General features: G+C 36.0%; 1 protein-coding gene across 27 annotated transcripts in view; it reads right to left on the reverse strand.

Annotated features, from left to right (window-relative positions):
• Positions 1-18,810, reverse strand: part of ADGRL2 (adhesion G protein-coupled receptor L2) — a 395,600-nt gene that overhangs the window by 46,047 nt on the left and 330,743 nt on the right. For 19 of the 27 annotated variants that reach the window (XM_033000458.2, XM_033000459.2, XM_042805309.1 and 16 more), the window contains 2 exons: positions 5,026-5,135; positions 312-326 (listed from right to left, as the gene is read on the reverse strand). In XM_033000458.2, coding sequence (XP_032856349.1) covers positions 312-326; positions 5,026-5,135 — 125 coding nt within the window. The remainder of the gene's footprint in view (positions 1-311; positions 327-5,025; positions 5,136-18,810) is intronic. The other 8 variants (XM_042805318.1, XM_042805282.1, XM_042805303.1 and 5 more) reach the window with 1 other exon arrangement.

The following is an 18,810-nucleotide window of genomic DNA, read 5'->3' on the forward strand; positions in this document are numbered from 1 at the left end:
AGATGACACTTGATTAACAAGAATTTACCCAAGGGTGAGAGAAAGAGAGGGAAAGAAAGACAAAGAGAAAGGGAGAGAAAAAAGCAAGGGAGTCTTCCCTCCAGCCCAAGTATTTCAGACACTATACCCCGCCACCTACTTTAAGCAGCCAAGTCACTTTATTGCAAACAGTCGACTTCTTTATGAGGTGTACTTATGAGATCCTGCTGATTATCATAATATAAGAGTGTTGTGGGGAGGGGAAGGGAAGAGGTTAACATCCATAAGGCACATAACAAGGAGCTGGGGTTTGGACTGTATACGTTATTTACCTTTTTGCTCCACTTCTATTTTAAGCATCGGAAGAAAAATAAAAAAGTGCAAGGAAAAAAGAAAGAAGATTAACATAAATTGACTATTAATCTAAAGATTAAATTAGTAACAGACGCTAAATATAGGGAGAATAAGAACTGCACTATATTGGATAAAGAGAAACAGACAACAGGAAAACCTAGCAGGAGAGAGATTCTACGGTTACACAAGTGAACATGGATCAATCATTTTAGTAGATTAAGGAGGCAATACAGATATGTTGGCATGTAGTTTCACTTAGTGAACCTGAATAAATAATGAATTACTTTACTAATGCATGCTATACATACTCTTTCTTCCCAAAGTATAATGGTATCAAGTTGTTTTTTTAAATGACACATTGATTTATCATATATGTGTGAGTGCACATATATGTATTATATTAATAACTATAAATCCAAAATGCAATATATTAATTATATTGGTTTGTCTGTGAGTTTATTAAGCCTTCCCTCATCTTTGCCCTTGACATCCCTCTGCTTTTCTTTCTTGTAAAGAAAGCAGCTTGCATCATTTAGCTCTCCTCAGGCTTTGTTTTTCTGAATGTTAATCTTGAGAAATTTTGCCACTTCTTAGTCTATAACTGCAAAATCAGACTAAAAGGAATAAGCAAAAACATCTAGAAAAAAGAAGCAAACACAGTAAGCAAGAGGAAAAGAGAAGAAAAAATTAACATTTAGCTCATTCAGATATTCTCCAGCATCATCGCTTAAGCCCGAAACAGCAAGCTAGTATGCAAGGATAGTCATACCAAGTGTTTAAAACAAATATCCACCCCACCACTGTACATGGAAAATATAAACTGAACCTGATTAACAAAGTTATATTACTACAGCAATTTCTCCCCAAGGAAGTTTTAAGGAACATATTACAGGAAGACATATAGCTGAAGTCCAGCTAGTAAATAGCTTTCCAATAATTATTTGCAATAAAATCTATTTCATATACTTTGTAGCATTTGAAGCATGCTCCCTTAGTTTCATAAAATGACCTGGAAGATGACAGATGTACCAATCTGTGTAACAGTAGCTGCTGATACCAAGGAAGTGTATCAAAACTATTTGCACAGCTATTACATTTTCAGTATTACAGTATTATCCTGAAGAATGTATTTGTATGTTTCATACAAAGTTTTGGATTTTCAGTTTCATTTAACAAAATTATATATGATTGAGAGAATGGTATTGGCTGAGCTGATCTAGTGCTTCTTCAGGGAACAATTCCAAAACTTTATGGGAGAGTGGGAGGGGGTTAATACTCTCAAAATGAGCAGTAGTTTTCCTAGCCTTTGTTCTTTTATACATCTTTAGGTAAAATACTTGTTTTTCTGCAATTTGTAATTCTTGAGTTATCTGAGTAAACAAAAGATGTATTCTGAGGTGAATTCCTTGGTTTCACAATCAGTGTTAATGACTTTCAGATGATTCTGCTTGTGAACTTTTATGCATGAGTTCATTCCTCGCCAAAGAGCAATACTGATACTGTACCTGCTTAGAATTAGTAATAGGAGAGGGAGAAAAAGATAGGGATAACTAAAATCATTACTGGCATGTCTGCTCTGCGTGCATTGGTGTACAGCTGTACATTTTTCAGGGACAGATGGGCTTATTGAAATAAACAAATGCTGCAAAGTCCAATCAATACACACACAGAGAGAATAAAACACTTTAAAACGTTTTCTATTGAATTCCTGAGTCCAAAAAAGGCTTAAAATAAAAATGCACAGATGTACAAAATGGTACTTTTGATGTTCTTTTTTATAAAAGGGCTGACTTCTGTTATTCAGTCAAAGTGTCAACATACACCGTGCAGCATAATTGAGAGAAATGTCAAGTACGGTACTCTCAATTTCTTTGTAATTTAATCAATAACACTCTTCTCTTAGGACAAAGCAATGCCTACCAAATTTGTCTAGAATTTTAGTTTTGTTGGAGATCCAACTGAATATCTCAATAGATTTTTTTTTTTTTTTGGTCTATACTTTGAGATGCAAAAAAGGAAGATTTCATTAAGTACTTTCTTATGAGGGTGGTGAATACAGAACTCAGATAAAGCTCAATCAGTATGTATGATCAGCAAAGCAGCTATGTATTTCCGGAAGCCAGAAAGAAACAGAGGAGCTCATAAACTGCATTTTGTACAAAGGTGACACCAACTCCAGTGTGTAAGAACTCCCATCTTTTATCACAAAACCTGGTATGATTGCTGTTTGCAATCTCTCATGCACTGAAAGGTGTCACAGTGAGACATAGGAAATTTTGCAGTCTTGCAGTAACTGAAATTGATGGAAAGGAAAAGTAAGAATCATAACTGAACTTTGGTAGGAAGTGCTGTGATCACTAAAAACCTCCCTTCCTAGACACACAAAAGCCTATCCCACCTTCCTAACAAGTCTCCTGCTGGGACAGCTGCTATTTGCAAACTTAGTGATTTCAGTCATTCCGTACGTTTAGATATGGAGCACTGGAACAAGTAAGGGAGGAAAAAAATTAAACTTGATAACTGGAGTTTATCAGGCATCAAAAAAAGAGACTTGGAAAAATACCAGGATAGGCTTTGTGGGACAGGGAAGAAAGATGATCAACAATCGAAAACTGTTACTGAAGCATAATGTGTTTTGAAATCAGACTTCAAAACTGATTTTAATAACTGGTAACCTCTTTGATAACTGTTGGTAATGACAGGTGATGCCTCTTACAGTTCTGGAATTGGGCATAGTGTCATCACTGTACTTGCTGCAGCTGATAAACTCCAAAACTTATAGACTCAATTTGAAAGACAATTATCTAGAATCCCAAGTTATGACAGACACGGAACTACAGAATTCAAAGGCAGGCCAATGAAATTGACAGTAAACAAAAATAAACATTTTAGAAGTAGAATAACTACATGTTAGAGTACAGGGTAGGACGCGCTGTGGCACTATACTTCTGAAAACTGGAAAAGAAAAGATTCCTGTAGATAGCAATACTCAATCGGTAGAACATATCCACACTTCTCTTCCTAAAACAGCATAAAAAATTGTTTGAACATTATTTGCATTACACTGTTTCTCTATGAGCTAGCCTACTGGAACTGGAAACGCAACTTCTTGTCATTTGACTGACCTCATGGTTTGGAATCAGATGCACTGCCCTCTTTCTGAGAATTTGGGAATGAAAACAGTGCTAAAGTAAAAGCGATCTTTGTGGAACAAAACTTTGGTTAGATCAGGGTAAGACATCACTCCTCAAAAGTGGCAGGAGAAGAAAAGTTACAACAAGCCACTGCTACTACACACAGGAGGAATGGTACTAGGGATCACTGTATGCAGTAGGCTTCCAATCCTACAAATGGTACAGAAAAAAAAAAAAATCAGCAGGCAACCATTTCACAATGACACAGCAGAAATGAAGAAAAAACAGATGATCTGTGTTTGGCCTTTAACAACAGTGGAGGTTCAAAGTGGTGAAGCAGTACAGAGTAGTATTTCAGTTTAAGAAGTCTAAATTTTAAAATTGTGCAGGAAACAGTATGGACAGTTTTGACATAGCTTTGCTTATGCCAGAACTCACTTCCTTCCTTTTTGGATATATACTGTCACCACAGTGTTTTTTGCATCTCAGACTTGGCCTGTTTCCTGTACCAACAGAAAATGTGACTTTGGTTAAGGATTACTGCAGATCAAGAAATTCACGCTTAATAATAACTTAAGGGAATGATCAGTGCATTGCTCAAATTCCATTGCAAACACAGCTATTTCTCTGTTGAGTTACGGGATGAGGGAGAAGTCACTGCAAAGAATGACCTTATAAGAAAGCAAAAGCAGTTAAAAGTGTCAAATCTGCAGAACTTTTATAAACATGCATACATGTCAATGAAAAAAAAAAAGCATCAATTATTGCAAGGAGATAATAAGTATGTCTAAAGTTACTGAATTCTGGCATTAGAAAGAATATTGTACAAAACTGCTGAAGTAACCATACCTTCAAAATTTTCTATCTCAATATGATTTCAGTATTTACTTTGTCTTCAGTGAAAAATTCTGTTTTGGCAGCTGATTCAAGGCACAACTCATATTTTCTCTTTACATTAAAAGCGAACATTTTTTCCCTCACTCTTTTCCCCATTGCTTTTAAGAACCAAATTTGAGTAACTTGTTAATGAATTATTCACTCTGAATCTGCGTTCACTTATAATGCACCCCCTAAAGCACAGCGTCCTCTTAACAATGTCCCCCAACCGGGGCATTTACCTCGAAGTGTCAGTGTTGGGTTTTGATGTGCACCCAAAGTCACCACAGCAGCAGGTAGCCTTTCACGTAGAACATGATTAAAATTGAAGTCAATTCCTGCTTTAGAAGTCTGTGAGCCAAGCCAATTTGTCAGCAACTGGTAGCGGGCAAAAGTACAAATTTCTATCTGGCCTATTGAATAGCTAATTTGAGTTTGTTTTCTGGAAAAACAGTAGCTTTAAAAGCCAAACACTTAAGAACACAGACAGACACTTGGCCAGCATCACACCATGGCTTCCTTCCACACTTCGTGAAGCTAATTGGAGGCCCTAGTCTGCAAGTGCTCTGCATGCATAATGGGTCCATGGGCCACAAACATATGCTTCTTTTCCATGTAACAGCACTCCAGCTTTAATTGGAGGGCCAGAGGAAGTGAGCAAGAATAAAAAGATTATACTTACTGTAAGGAACACATTCATACTGAACTTCTAGATATTTGTATGTTCCAGGACAAGGATCAGGAAACACATCTGACCCAGTAACTACAATACACTGTGTTCGGTTGTTGCACCTGTAATGGGAGAAGAAAGCAAGTTAATTAATTTAAAATTTGATATAATTTGCAAGTTCATACTAAAGTACTATATGCAGCGCTAACTCTCTTCACACTTGGGCAGTCCAATCCATAAGACAACAAAGTTAATTAACACTAGATCAGTCAAAGTCCATAAATAAGGCTTCAAGACAATATTTCAGTTCAGGTTTCATACTTTTAAATTTGGAGATCGATGGCGTCTCAAATGTCACTCATTCCCACTGGTAGACATAGCTGTCCCAAATATGTACTGATTTGATACTACTGTTCATTAAAATCAAAGCAAAATGCAAAGATGATACAAAATGAAAAAATGTGTAATTTAGAATAATGTACAATAACACAAATGAGCAATTCCTTCCACCTTTGAAGATATACATACTGCTGAATGGTTTTACATCTCAGAGAGATTTTTGCTGTGACTCAAGGAATTTATTTTGGTTGGAAGAGTTATTGTAGACAATGAGGATTAGCATTTCCATTTTAATGATTTTAGGAGCAATTGGTGGACTGTAAGCTTCCTCTGATAGGTTACAGGAAGAGGTAAAGAATGACCGTCTGAGGAAATAAGAAAAACAGTTAAAAGAAGAACTGAAAGAAAATTGATTAAAATGTATTTTAGAGGAGACTAAATACTGAAACATATATATGATTTGCTTAACAATGGAAACCAATGCACCTTGATACAACGAACTTTATTATAATGCCTCTAACCATGAGGGTCTATTGAAAGTAATGTTTGATGATTTATATTTTTTTTAAAATAACAATAGTAAAGAGATTTTAGACTACTATTGATTTTTCCAGAAAAAAAAAGAAAAAAGCTTGGAAGTTAGAAGTGGAAAAACAATCACCCAACCCTGAAGTGATGATCAAAATGTAATACAGAAAAAATATTCAGAAGGAAGTGAAAGGAAAAAAAGAGGTGGTCAGGGAGTTTGGTGACTAAAAGAAAAAGAGCTTGGCTGAACTTCTCAGAGGTTAGTTTTGTTTGTCAGCAAACTGAATAACAGAAGTCTGAACTTAAGTAATAGTCTAGCCTCTGACTCCAGCTGTACATCAACTTCTCTATTTCCCTACCACTTCCTACACTCCCTGAATACCACATCCCAAGATAAAATAATCTATCTCGTATCAGCGGCTTTCCACAGCTGTACATTGCCAACAGGTATAAGAATAATTCACGCTACCCCATAAAAGGTAGAGCAAGCACATTTGAAGAACTCTGATATAAATCACTTTCCTTTTTATATACTAATCAAACTAGCACAGAGCTGGTCAGGACATGTGACTTGCTGAGCAAAACTCAGGAACATCAAATCTTCTGACTTTATCAGTTAATTCTTTTCTTTTTCCTTTTTTATTTTTTTTAAGCTACTTATTCCTAGCCTCATAAGCCTCATAATTGCAGATCTAATTGGAAATAGCCAGGGATTTCTGTATATATGCACAACCAGGGATACAGATAGATGGTGAGGAATTCACCTGTCACCTCTGTGCTGCTTGTGGCAGTGACTTTCCAGAGACACAGGCAGGTTCCCTGTACAGGCATCGCACAGGTAATGCCGCACCACTCCCAACAGCGCTGTTACTCAGTGCAACAGCTCGCGCGGTATACCAGTCTCTGGAACAAGCATGATGCATCCAACGGCTTTCAGACCCATCCCAAAATATGCACCCAACTGGCAGAGAAAATCACTGTACTGAACCTGCAACACTGAAAATGTACTAATACCACTTTTTTGTACTCACATGAAGGTCCAAGTGTTGTGCTTGTGTGTGCTGTGTAGGAGGAGGCTGTAGAAGCAGAAGGCAGCAATACAGCCCATAATCTCATAAGCCTCTCTGTTATAACCCCTGTAACAGGGTTTTTTATGCCCCACACCTCAGGCCAGACCAACCACCATAAGAAAATCTTAGATATAAGATTTTGTAATTAATTTCTTTAAATTTCATTCTGTTTCTTGAACAAAAACCTTATGCTGAAGTCAAAATAATTCCTGCAAGAAGATTTTGTGTAGTGCATCATTCAGTATAATAGTTTCCACAACTTTGAGCTGTATGAAAATTTCATTTTACACTTGAGTGAGCAGCAATTAAGAGAAAAATATTGATTTATTATGAAATAAAATGGATATATATTGGGAGAAATCGCTTGAGAATGAAACTGATGAAGGTCATACTTAGCTGTGGGAAAAAAAAAAAAGGTTCTACTAGCAGTATTTGTAAATCTTAGGAAAAAGATGGACTCTTGTTTCCCTATGAAAAGTTGTTTTCTTCCCTTTCATTTTCCCCCAGTGAACAACTCGTAATGTGGCCATCAGTCAGGAAACTGAGAGAAACTTCATGCTAGCTTATACCAAAAGGATGCATAATAATCATTCTGAAAAAAAAAAAAAGGCTGTGTTTTCTTTGTACAGTAAGTGCCAGTGTCAAACTACACATATTGAGTGGTGTTTACAAGTTGTTGACCTTCTAAAAACTTCCGACTGTTTATTCATGCAAGATTTCTCCCACTGTGCATACAGTCACCTTTTGCTTACCTTTGCCCAAATTGGAGGAGACCCCAATTCCAAAACAATGAGCTATGCCCACTTCTGCAGTATACATCAGTGCTACAAAGCACACCACCACATCCTCAAGAAGCACAATTACTTGGATAACTAAATTAATAGAAGGACTCGTGCTTTAAACTGTAGGTTTTTACATTCGAATCACTGATTTTGCTGCATTGCTGGTTGCATTTTCTAAAACCTGAGTAATTTTCTTATAAGGTTATGATTTTCATGCACTTCTAAGATTTCAATTTAATTTGATTAATTTGTTTACATTTGAAAAAGCAACATTCAGGTAACTGCTATATAGTTAGTGGTCATATTTCAATTCCAGTGAAACGTTCAAAAAAACCCAACAGCAGTTACAGCAGCTATCAATCCCAATTCATGGGTTTCAGAAAAGAGATGAAGTGTAAGTGGACCTTGTAGAGGTAGTTCTGAGACAAGTAATTCAGGGAATTCACTGAGATTTGTTCTCTGCATAAATGAAAGTCTTCTGTCTGCTGCACTGTTTTTTACCCCTGTAAAACCAGGAATACTAACTTCTCTGTTAGTTACTGGCCTACAGTTCTGCTGTTGCATGCAAAGACCATTTTACAAACTGATAAAGGTTTCGGTTGAGCTTCTCTGACACAAGAAGCATTGAATTCTGTGGTATATTGGGCAAAAGATACTCCACTCTCCATAAAAAAGCACTAAACAACAGACTATCCCACATGGCTACAGATTATCAAAGCTACTGCATCACTGCCACAGCAAAGCTTCATAATTTTGAGACTTAGAAACACTGTGTCCGAAGAGGAGGCTATTACACTGTTACAGACTTCAACTCAATCCTATGACACATTTTCATTTCTCTTTGTAATTGGCAAGCCCTATCTGAATGTGGGCACTTCATGGGATTCTCCAAAACAAGACTATAGTGGAAATAAAGTTCCTGGACATTTGCAAAATTGGCCTACACACCATCAGGGAAAAATAATAAATCCAAACCTCAAAAACCTTCACTGGTAATTAAATAGAAATCCCCTATTCATTTCAATCAAAGTTATTTTTTCTGCATAAAATACTGTTAGTTTAGTCCATCTATTGAAACTCTTCTACAATTGTTCCAATGGAAACATGATACCAACTAGCTCTAATTTCTGCAAATTTAATAAGTCAAATCACAAATACTTTAGTGGTTCAGTTTCTGTAATACAGTGTTTAAATTTTCTGTAAGTTTTAATTACCATTTAAGTGTTCCGTAATCTACTTAACTGCATACTTGCCTAGCATATGTCAAAATATGCAAATTCTCAGGTTTTTATGTACAATCTTAAAATTCATACAATCTCACACTGAGACATGTTCTAAGACATTCATGGTATTCACAAAGATTTATGATACAATGTCTTTGTCATTTACCAGAAAATAAAGCAGATCTGCAAAGAACTCTATACAAATTCAATAACAGTTGATTTTGGAAAGGTAATATATGAATTAAATTTCAAACCCTACTTAGGAAAAGACTAACTGTAGCACTGAAGGAAAGGTAATTCAGGTTCCTGTGCTAGTAGTAGCAAGAGTTTTGTAAGGGGAAATGTAGTTAGTATCACTATTCTCATGAACACAAGGAGCAATTGTGTACTCTAACAGTCGTTTCCTCAGGATTTTAGTATGAATGAAGAAAGGTTACATTTTCATAATGCAGAAGCATCACATAGAGTAATCTAAAAATCAAATGGAGTGTTTAATTAACAGTTACAGTGCAATGTCTGAACTCCTTTCACCTCAGGAAGAAGACTGTGCAAATGAGGAATGGCCCTTTCACATTTCAGATGAATTCAAAAAAAAGGAAAGTAAAGCAGCTCCAGCAGGGCTGTTAGCAAGTATATTCTGCTCATGGTGTAGCCATGTCCCCGCTGCATCCATCCCTTTCTGTGCTCAGCTTTAAGGACAGCTGTACTTTCCATGATAATTTGTTTGCATTTCAACTCTAATCTTGACTTGTACAATTCCCAACAAATTGCTTTTGCTCTTTTTTATTATCTTATGCTCATTACTGCACTTTTTCCACATGCAATGTATGGAGATGAGATTCCATGTGCAATCTATTGTGTGAGGTGTTTTAATCAATAATCTTGTTCTGCTGATTAAGCAGGGGCTTCTGTTTTGGCAAGATAACATTAGTTTCTCCTGTCATGCTCCAAAAGCTATTGGGAATCTTCAGCAGATCATTAGATATGCTACAATAAAGCTTTGGTACATTCTCTTTTCTTTCTTAAATTACCTCTTCACTGTCCTATCATTCCCCGTCACCGCTGGCACTGCATTATTATTACAGCTCCCCTGAAACTTGCACTAGAGCTATGTCTCCAGGCCATAGGATGCCATTTTCAATTGAAGCTTCTGCTTGAAAATATAAATTAAGAAAATTTCATTATCTCCTGCCAAGGGCCATTATTCACCACTGTTCTAAGGAAGATTAAAAATGCAAAATCTATGGACTTGAACAAATACTCCAGCACTAAAATGCAAAACACAGTGTATCATGACTGGACCAGAAAGTGGAGTACTGGAATCTGAGAAGCAGATTCTAAAAAGATGTTAGCATTACATGGATCAAACCAATTGACTGAGGGAAGAGGTCATCTTTATGGGTAAGTCACCTCAGTCACATAAAGATGCATACAGTTCCTTTCCAGGTGGTTCTCGCAGTTTGCAAAATTAAGATATATAGGAAATAATGTCCACATTACAATTTATCCTCCAAATGCTTTTGTTCTGCATACGTAACTTTGACAAAGACAGTAACATAATAGAAACATCATGTTGTTTTGAAAAGGATATGGGTTAACGTCTAGCCAGAAATGGGCTATCAGAATAAATTTGAGTAATCCTAATGCTGCATTTCAGTGAACAGAGTGCTTCATTAAGGTAATTACTTCACTTAAAAAAAAAAAAAAAAAGGAAAAAATAAGATATAGTATAGAGCCGTGTTTAACAAATAAAATTAATTTTTAATAAAATTGCCAATACATTTAAAAAAATCTATCTTGGTATGTTTTGAAACTTTTAAGTCAGATCTGAAAATATCTCTCTTTCAGCATATTGACTAAATACTTAAAAGCTAGCACGATGACATGTTCCTGCGTATCGCCTGCAGCAACCTGCTTAAACACCACTTGAAGCACGTAAACCTCGAATTGTAGCACCACATACTCCATATGGTCTTCTTGTTCCTTATTCACCCTGGGTGAGCTGCAGTCTGAGTAAAAAGAGATGGGTATGTGGGATGACTACACTTCATGTATTGACTTTAAAAAGCAGCATATTTTAAATTGAAAAATTGCTGAAACTCTTTACCCAGAGTAAATGGCTGCCTTTACACATGTATTCCTAGTGGTCTACAACTGTCACGTGAGACGTGCTTCTGCTTTTGTATGCGTATTCACTAGATCTGCACTCCTGTTATTAAACTCAAAGTTACATATGTATGAAGATGTCAGATATTGATTAAATGGTATGTTTTATTAATTTGGTCTTAGAAGGTATGTGCAAAACTTACATATAAAATAGTCGGAGAGCGGAGATTTTATTTTAGGGGTGTATAGATACATAGGTATGCACATACACATACTACAGTAGATAAAATTATTTAAAGGAAGGTATTTAAATTCTGAGTTTCAAATTCACCTCACAAGAAATACGTTATTACATACTGAAACCTAATGAGTCAGCAAATTGTGCCTAACCGAAGACTGAAAAAAAGACCTGCCAACAAAACCCAGCCTTGCTACAAAGCCCCGATGTGAAGCAGCACTGGCCAGACACGCCTGCAATATCCACAGAGCTCCAGCAACCGCAGCGGCAGTAGCACAACCCTACCCATGCAGGAAAGGGTGAGAGCACACATCCCTACAGAGCCACGCTTCCTTGAAGACGGACATAAAATCCTGCAACTGGCTTTTTAAAAACCCAGGATGTCACACTGGCAATTTTGCTTATTCATGTATGATTTTTCTAAAAATTGTTTTCAAGTTAGAATCCCTAAAACTATTATGGGGGAATGAGCATGCGAAAAGAAAATAGTACCACCTTGCTCAAAGGGAAAACAGATTTAGTGTTCTGTGGTGGCAGTTTTCATAACCAAAGAAAAAAATAGGAGATATGTGAGCATGTATGAAAGTAGAATTTGGCCATAAGAATTGTGTCTATATACTGGAGATCTTTCTGTGACCACTAAAGCAGTAAGGCATGCTGGAAATTGGCTTGAAAATTCACAACCAAGCCTTGGGATTTTCTATGCACTTGGCAATGTGCACCACTACAGCAATAAACGTGATGGCTTTGGCTGAAAAATATTTGGGGCAGAAAAATCTGAGAAAACTGTTTCTATTTTCTTTTTAAATATAACATGAATGATTTGTTGAATCTTCCTAATTACTGAGTAAACATGACATAAGGAAGCTAATAGTGTATAATTAATTTTGTAGAAGAAGGTGTAGCATAGCATTGTTTCCATTTGCCCAATAAATATGTAATAATATTTAACTGTGCTTTCTTTATACAATGTAATCTTGTGGGAGTCTAAGGTACACATTAAGGATGAAAACTCCAAATAGACAATAAAATACAACAGAAAATATGCAACTCCCACAAGCCCTTTCTTAGGATTACCCAGTCTGATTCACTATCAATGAATATGTATCAGACTTGTATGGCAAAGTAATTTAACAGAGTATTTATTGCTTTCAATCTCTTCTTACAATTTTAATATATTTAGTTATGACCCATTTGCCTTTTAGTATTTAAGATCTCTACGCTCAAAGGAATCACTGTTAAAAAGACAAATCTTCTCACCCACATCTAAGACACTGGAAATATTTTTTTCTTGTTACAATTTATACTTGTTCCAGTACTTTGTTTACTGATGTAAACATTATTATTACGGGGTTATAAAATTGGGGGGGGAAGGAAGAAAAAGAAAAAAAAAAAAAAAAAAGGAAAAGTAAATGTAGATTCCAATGGAATACATAATTCCTGCATTCTCTCAGTAAATTTTAAGTGCTTTTATAATCCATCTTTCTATCCCCACTAATTTCTACCACATATATGAAAGGCCTAGCAGAACTACCAGAGCCTGTGAGGAGATGACTGTAAAGCAAGGACAGGAAAACTAGGTATCAAAAGATGCAATGAAGTATGCCAAGTAACTGGAACAATCTCCTGGTGAGGTTTGTATAGGTGCAAACTCAAACCTTTTAACAGTATGAAGCAGAAAAGACCTGCTTTTTAGAGAAAATGTTTCTAATGCAACCCCACATGAGGAAGAAGAAATGGAAATAAAGTCATATTCATAATTTTGTCATATTAGTTATGAGCATACGTATTTGCAAGCAAAATGCAGCATGGGATTACAGGCAGTGTATGTTTTAGGACACCAACTAAACCAAGCAGATCCACACTGCTGAAAAGTAATCAGTTCAGAAGATGCAATTAAATGTTTCACCATTTACACAAAATAAATAGCCTGCAGCTATGCTTATTTACTAATGAAAACTTTAGTAGTGCAGCATTGTAATATCTGAGCAATTTATACAGATTATTCACACTGAATGAGCGTGAGTGCAACATCACGCCTTATGGATTGAGCAAATTTCAGGGGAGAAGCGTAGAGTTGGGTAATAATATCAGAGCTTTATGAAGGGGCATTTATTTCTGAGGCACAGTGCTAGAGCAAAACATATAGAAAATCCAAGTGAAAATCCTGAAGCACAGTGTCTGATCCTAAGGCATAAGGCTGCAACAGACTTGCAGGAGAAGAGACTCCCAGGTAGAGAGCGCAGGATAAGAGTAAAAACCCTTTAAAACTCCTCTTTGCAGCACTGTCAATCTTTTTCATCCATGGCTTGGCATGCAGCATATTCATAATGTAGTAAAAAATTCTGCAACTTAAGACCACTTCTGAGTGATTATTAAATTAGTAACTTGAAGAATTACAATACTGAACACTTGTATCTTTATCCTTCATGTTAATTTGCAGAGATCTTGAACATATTCTAAACATCACCAACTGTGATTACTAAAATAAGGTATTTCAAATGACAGGTGCGATTTGTTACTGCAACTTCTGAAACGTAGAAGCCTTCGTACACTCCTAATGTTCACTCTTTGACTGGACCTCCAGATCAGTTCAATGCAAATTCAGCTTGAGTCACTATGGGTCTCCTGAGTTTAACACAGCTCTTCTGTTTGCAGAAATGCATATTCACCACAAATGTATCTTAGCTCCAACAGGAAAGTAAGACTTACTAATTTCCATAATTGGCTGCCAAGGCAACATGATTTCATATGGCCCTTTGGTTTCTCCCTACAATGGACAGGATGAGGACATGAGGACAATTTAAAATGGGGGGGTGTGGTGGGGGCAACCCTAACTGAACTTTAACACATGCACTCCCCTAGAATAATTAAAAATATTATAGCCCGTATCAATTAGGAGCAATTATTTATAAAAATGTTAACCTGTTGCAGTTTGCACATAGAAAAACGATCACGTTTTTAACAAGGGAAATGGGAAATCGCTACGGGATGCCCTACTTAGATTAAATTAGCAAGAAACTTGTTATCAGGCCATATAAAAGATACCCCACAGTAAGACATGACCTTGCAGAACCTTGGAGCCAATCTGCGATTTTTTCCCCCCTGTAACCTTTCCTAATTATCTGCAAAGTTACAGACCCTTTTGTGGCAGGTTATTTTTCTGTGAATAGTGAGGGGTTTTGGGCTTTTAAATATTTAATTAGTCTTCTGATATGAGAATTGTTGCACATGCCAACTGCTTCGATTTTCAAACTGTGTTCATCCTAATTATGTTCAGATTTAGATTGGTCATCCCAAACCTCTCACTCTTGTAATTATTTACTCCTTAAAGATCATTCAGTGGAGAAATATTTTTCACCCTTATGGCTCTTTCTTTCCACAAATGGCTTTTCTGGTCCGTTAATTACCCACTCAGAGGATTAGAGTTTGTAATAATGCAAGAGATCCTGCATGTAAGATGAGTTTTACAGGGTGAAAAAGAATAAATTGTTTTTTGTAAACTTGCCTCAGGGAATATCCCCTTTTTGGGTTATAATTTTCATCAACAGAGGCCATGTGCCCACCACTGTATATCTACCAGTTCCACAGGGCTAGAGAGTGACTCATTTCTACAGTTCAACAGAACTCGAAGCAAAATGCTGAGCAAGAGCCTGAAAGGCAACTTGGCTATTTTATGAGATTTATAAAATCACAATCTGCTAGCAAGATGGTATGGTTCTTTTTCTCGTGACTTTTAATGCAGATTTCATGGCTTTAAAGTTATATATATATATATATGTATGTGTGTGTGTGTGTGTATGTATTTAACCAATAACTAATAATAAAATTACAACTTTTCTTATTTTATCTGCTGATTTTTTCCAGAAGTGTTCTCCCTTGGTAGGTCTTTAATCAACTCTTTAACAGTGGTGTCATTTCCTATTAAAATGTGTCCGAGAGTCCTCACTACAAATACTTTTCTTCTGAGAGGAATGCCTGTCACAAAAGCACTGTTATTCATTACCCACAGTGATGTCTGGATCTAATTATCATCTGGAAAGCTTGCAGGGCTTCCAGGTATAGGACTTCCCCTACAAAAATATCCTGATCTAACTTGAAAAGCACAATCTCACTTTCTTCTTTGTGATTTGAAGTTAAGGGATTAAGTTACTGATTTGAGCTGTGCACTCCCTGATTCCTGGAACTTGCAGTTTTAAACCCAACAAAGCTTAGGGGGCTGCTTTCATTTGCATGTTTTTACATCTGCAAAAATCCTGTGTATGCTGCAGTTAGTTTTTATGCACGTCAAACAGATTCACCTCTGTGAAAAACACACCAGAAAATTCACTGGTTTGACTCTGACCATGCACAGATAATCTTTAATTGTGTCAAAAATATTCATGATCTAATCCTTTTATCAAACTGTCTACCACTGAAGGAGTCTCATGTGCCTGCACAATTAAAAACCCCATGTTAGCCATACATAATACTGTATTACATTTGATGCAAATCCTTTCCTATTGAAATAAGCACTGGGCTGACAGCAGGAAGTGGCTGATAAGAAAGCAACAAGGCATTGCTGATGGCATTCATGATAACTGAGCACTAACTCATATGTGTTCTGTCTACAGTACATTACCCAAAGTGCTCCTGTTTTAAATGTGACTCCAGGAGGTGTTCTTTTGCTGTATCTCTGTCACAAAGGCAGCAAAATTATCTAAGAAAGCTAAATATACAAAGTAAATTGTGTTTTTCATACCCACCAGTGATGCTGGCACCAGAATAATATACTGAAGGCAGTATCAGAGCTACTACATCCTAGATGAGAAAACACCTACAGCTTCATGAGTGTAATAGCACAGATGAGTTCAATGCTGTTAAGAAATTCAGTAAACAAGGAAAGATTATGAGTTCAGAACTGCCATGTTATTGTTACACTTACAACTCAGCCTAAATTAATGTGTTAAATAAATTAAAAGGAGCACAGATTCTGAGTTATGGTGAAATAGTTTTACAGTGCTGGAAAAAATGCGTGTATTAAATTAATTTTAAAATTGTTCCATCATATACTTAGATAACACAAGAAGCAAGGTATCTGAGAAGGAATGAACAGTAAGATTATAGATCTCAGACTACTACTGAGAAAGGAATATAGATGCCTTTGCATATAAAATGGCAAAATATGTATGTTGCCAGATGAAACATTATACAATGCGGTGTCATTACGAAGTAGTAAGACTTTTTCCTCTAAGGTGTTCAAACTGTATGACTTTGGTCAGGGCAGCTTGCTCAATTAAATGATTCTGCTACCTAATTTCTTTTCTGTTTTGCATGTGTATATGTGTGTGCATGTGTGTGTCTGTGTGTGTGCGCGTGTGTGTAGCAGAAGAAAAAAGATATGGCCTTCAATAGTAAATTTGTAGTAAAGACTCTGAATTGCAAGTGTACTATAAAGCAGGTTTGACATGGAAAAATTCTGTGTGATACGAACCTTTCCTCCCCATTGATGTGTCTACAGCAGGCTAAAAATATACTGAATACTGAGTATTTGGTCTATGTAACACTCTTAAGACTGCATTATTTCATTGCAGCAACTTGTTTTATAGGCTCAGTTCATCATGACCTATAAAATGTTAGGCTGAAGTGCTTTAAATATCTGCTAACACCATGTGCAAGCCTGGGAGTACAAGGCAGTGTGCTGTGAAGCGGCAAAGATGGTACTCTTCTGAGAAAGTAGCACGCACTCTTATGTCACTGATATAAACAGGGTAAGCATGCTAAATAATGTATGAAACAGGCAGCCAATCTTTATATAAAACAGGAATTCTAGCTGAAATCTTTGTTTGATTTTATTTTGCCAGTATGACACTAGTTTTTAAGATTGCTTCATAAAAAACACAGTAGTTGACTATCATAATAAATTAAAGAATATGCACGCAAACTCCTTTTGTTCACAGTTCTTATATGAAAGAAAGAAAAAGACCTCTTTAATTTGTGGCCATTTTTGCTAATTATTGTTCTGCAGTATCTAGAAAATAAAATGCAAAGAGGGGAAATGCAGAGAGGGAAATTATCTACGTCTTTCAGCAATCATGGCCCATTTATTAAGCAATTAGAGTGCAATTTTATTATTAGAGAGAAAAAAAAAAAAAAAGAAATGCTGTAAAATACTGTTATTGCTTGTATCTTTGATCCTTAAACTTTTCCATTTCAGCAAACTCATTAATGTCAAAATGCCATGAATATGGCCACCTTTTTTTAGACAGTATACCCTGGGCACAGGCAGAATCTATGGGATTTAATAAAGAAGTTTTTTTCTTGTTGAATTCAACTAAAAAGCTTAATTGAGCCACAAAGGTCAGAAGGTTCTTTTTATTATAAGTAGGAGATTATTCTGTGGCAGAAGGAAATTTCCAGAATATGAGATCTGCTCATTTCTATACTACTCTGTAGCTAATTTTTAATTTTTAAACCTGTGTTACTCTTCTATTCCTTTCCTCTGAATTAAACAGCTTCACTGTAATAATCTTTAAATTCTATTTCCTTTGTGTCACTAATGAAAACTTTCACTTTCATCGCTACTGCTGACTTTATAACACTAAAAAGTACTCTTAATTTACTTACATATATTTAATTCATATCAATCTGTCCTAATTTACAATCTATACCCTGCTCTGCCCATCTTCATGCACCTTTTCCGTGTCAGTTCTGTTTACTAAGTGATATTCAACTGATTTCCTATAGTGCAATGAACCTTAACAGGCAGCTTTTAATTGCCTCGCATAGGAAACCACATCACTATTAATTCCACAGCAACAGTATAAAATAAAACTATTGCTTCTCAGACTCTAGAGCAATTAGACCTCTCGGCTATTTGGCTAACTCTGCTTCATGATACCCAGTGCAGTTAATTATATTTTTTGATGTTAATAGTCTCTGTCAGTTTCAAGCATAACTCCTCTTTGATGAATATTTAAATTATATTTGAATAAAAAAATAATCTTGGTTACATTTCATATTCAGCAGTCATCACAGCTTAATAAAGGTCTCCTCAGCAAGAGTTGAGATAAATGGTTATATGAACACATGTATAAAGTCCTAAATCAACTTATCAGATAATGCAGCTGTTTTGGCTAAGTATTATAGAAGATATATTGGGGTGGGAGGAATTAATAGGCGCCAATTATTACAGTATTATTCTATACGAACTAAATTTGGCACAGCCATATGTAAGTAAATCAGAATTTTTAAATAATAAAGTTCTGAGTGCAACTGAACCAGGAACTTATCTTGGCCAGACTAAAAATCTGAAACTATATAAAATTCATACAAATTCATCCATGAGAAAAAAAAATTCAACTGAAAGATGTTGAAGGTTAGGCAACACTGTCTCAGTCAAGTTCTCAAAAACATTAGTAATTGCCAAGAGAGGTAAATAAATACCCAAAACATGCAATACAACAGTATGTAGACCTAGTAGAGCCGATTTCAGAAATCAGGAAAAAAACCCCAAGAAAATCACAGGCTGA

Source organism: Tyto alba, unplaced genomic scaffold (genome assembly GCF_018691265.1).
Source record: "Tyto alba isolate M040663 unplaced genomic scaffold, T.alba_DEE_v4.0 Super-Scaffold_1000006, whole genome shotgun sequence".
Taxonomy (NCBI): domain Eukaryota; kingdom Metazoa; phylum Chordata; class Aves; order Strigiformes; family Tytonidae; genus Tyto; species Tyto alba.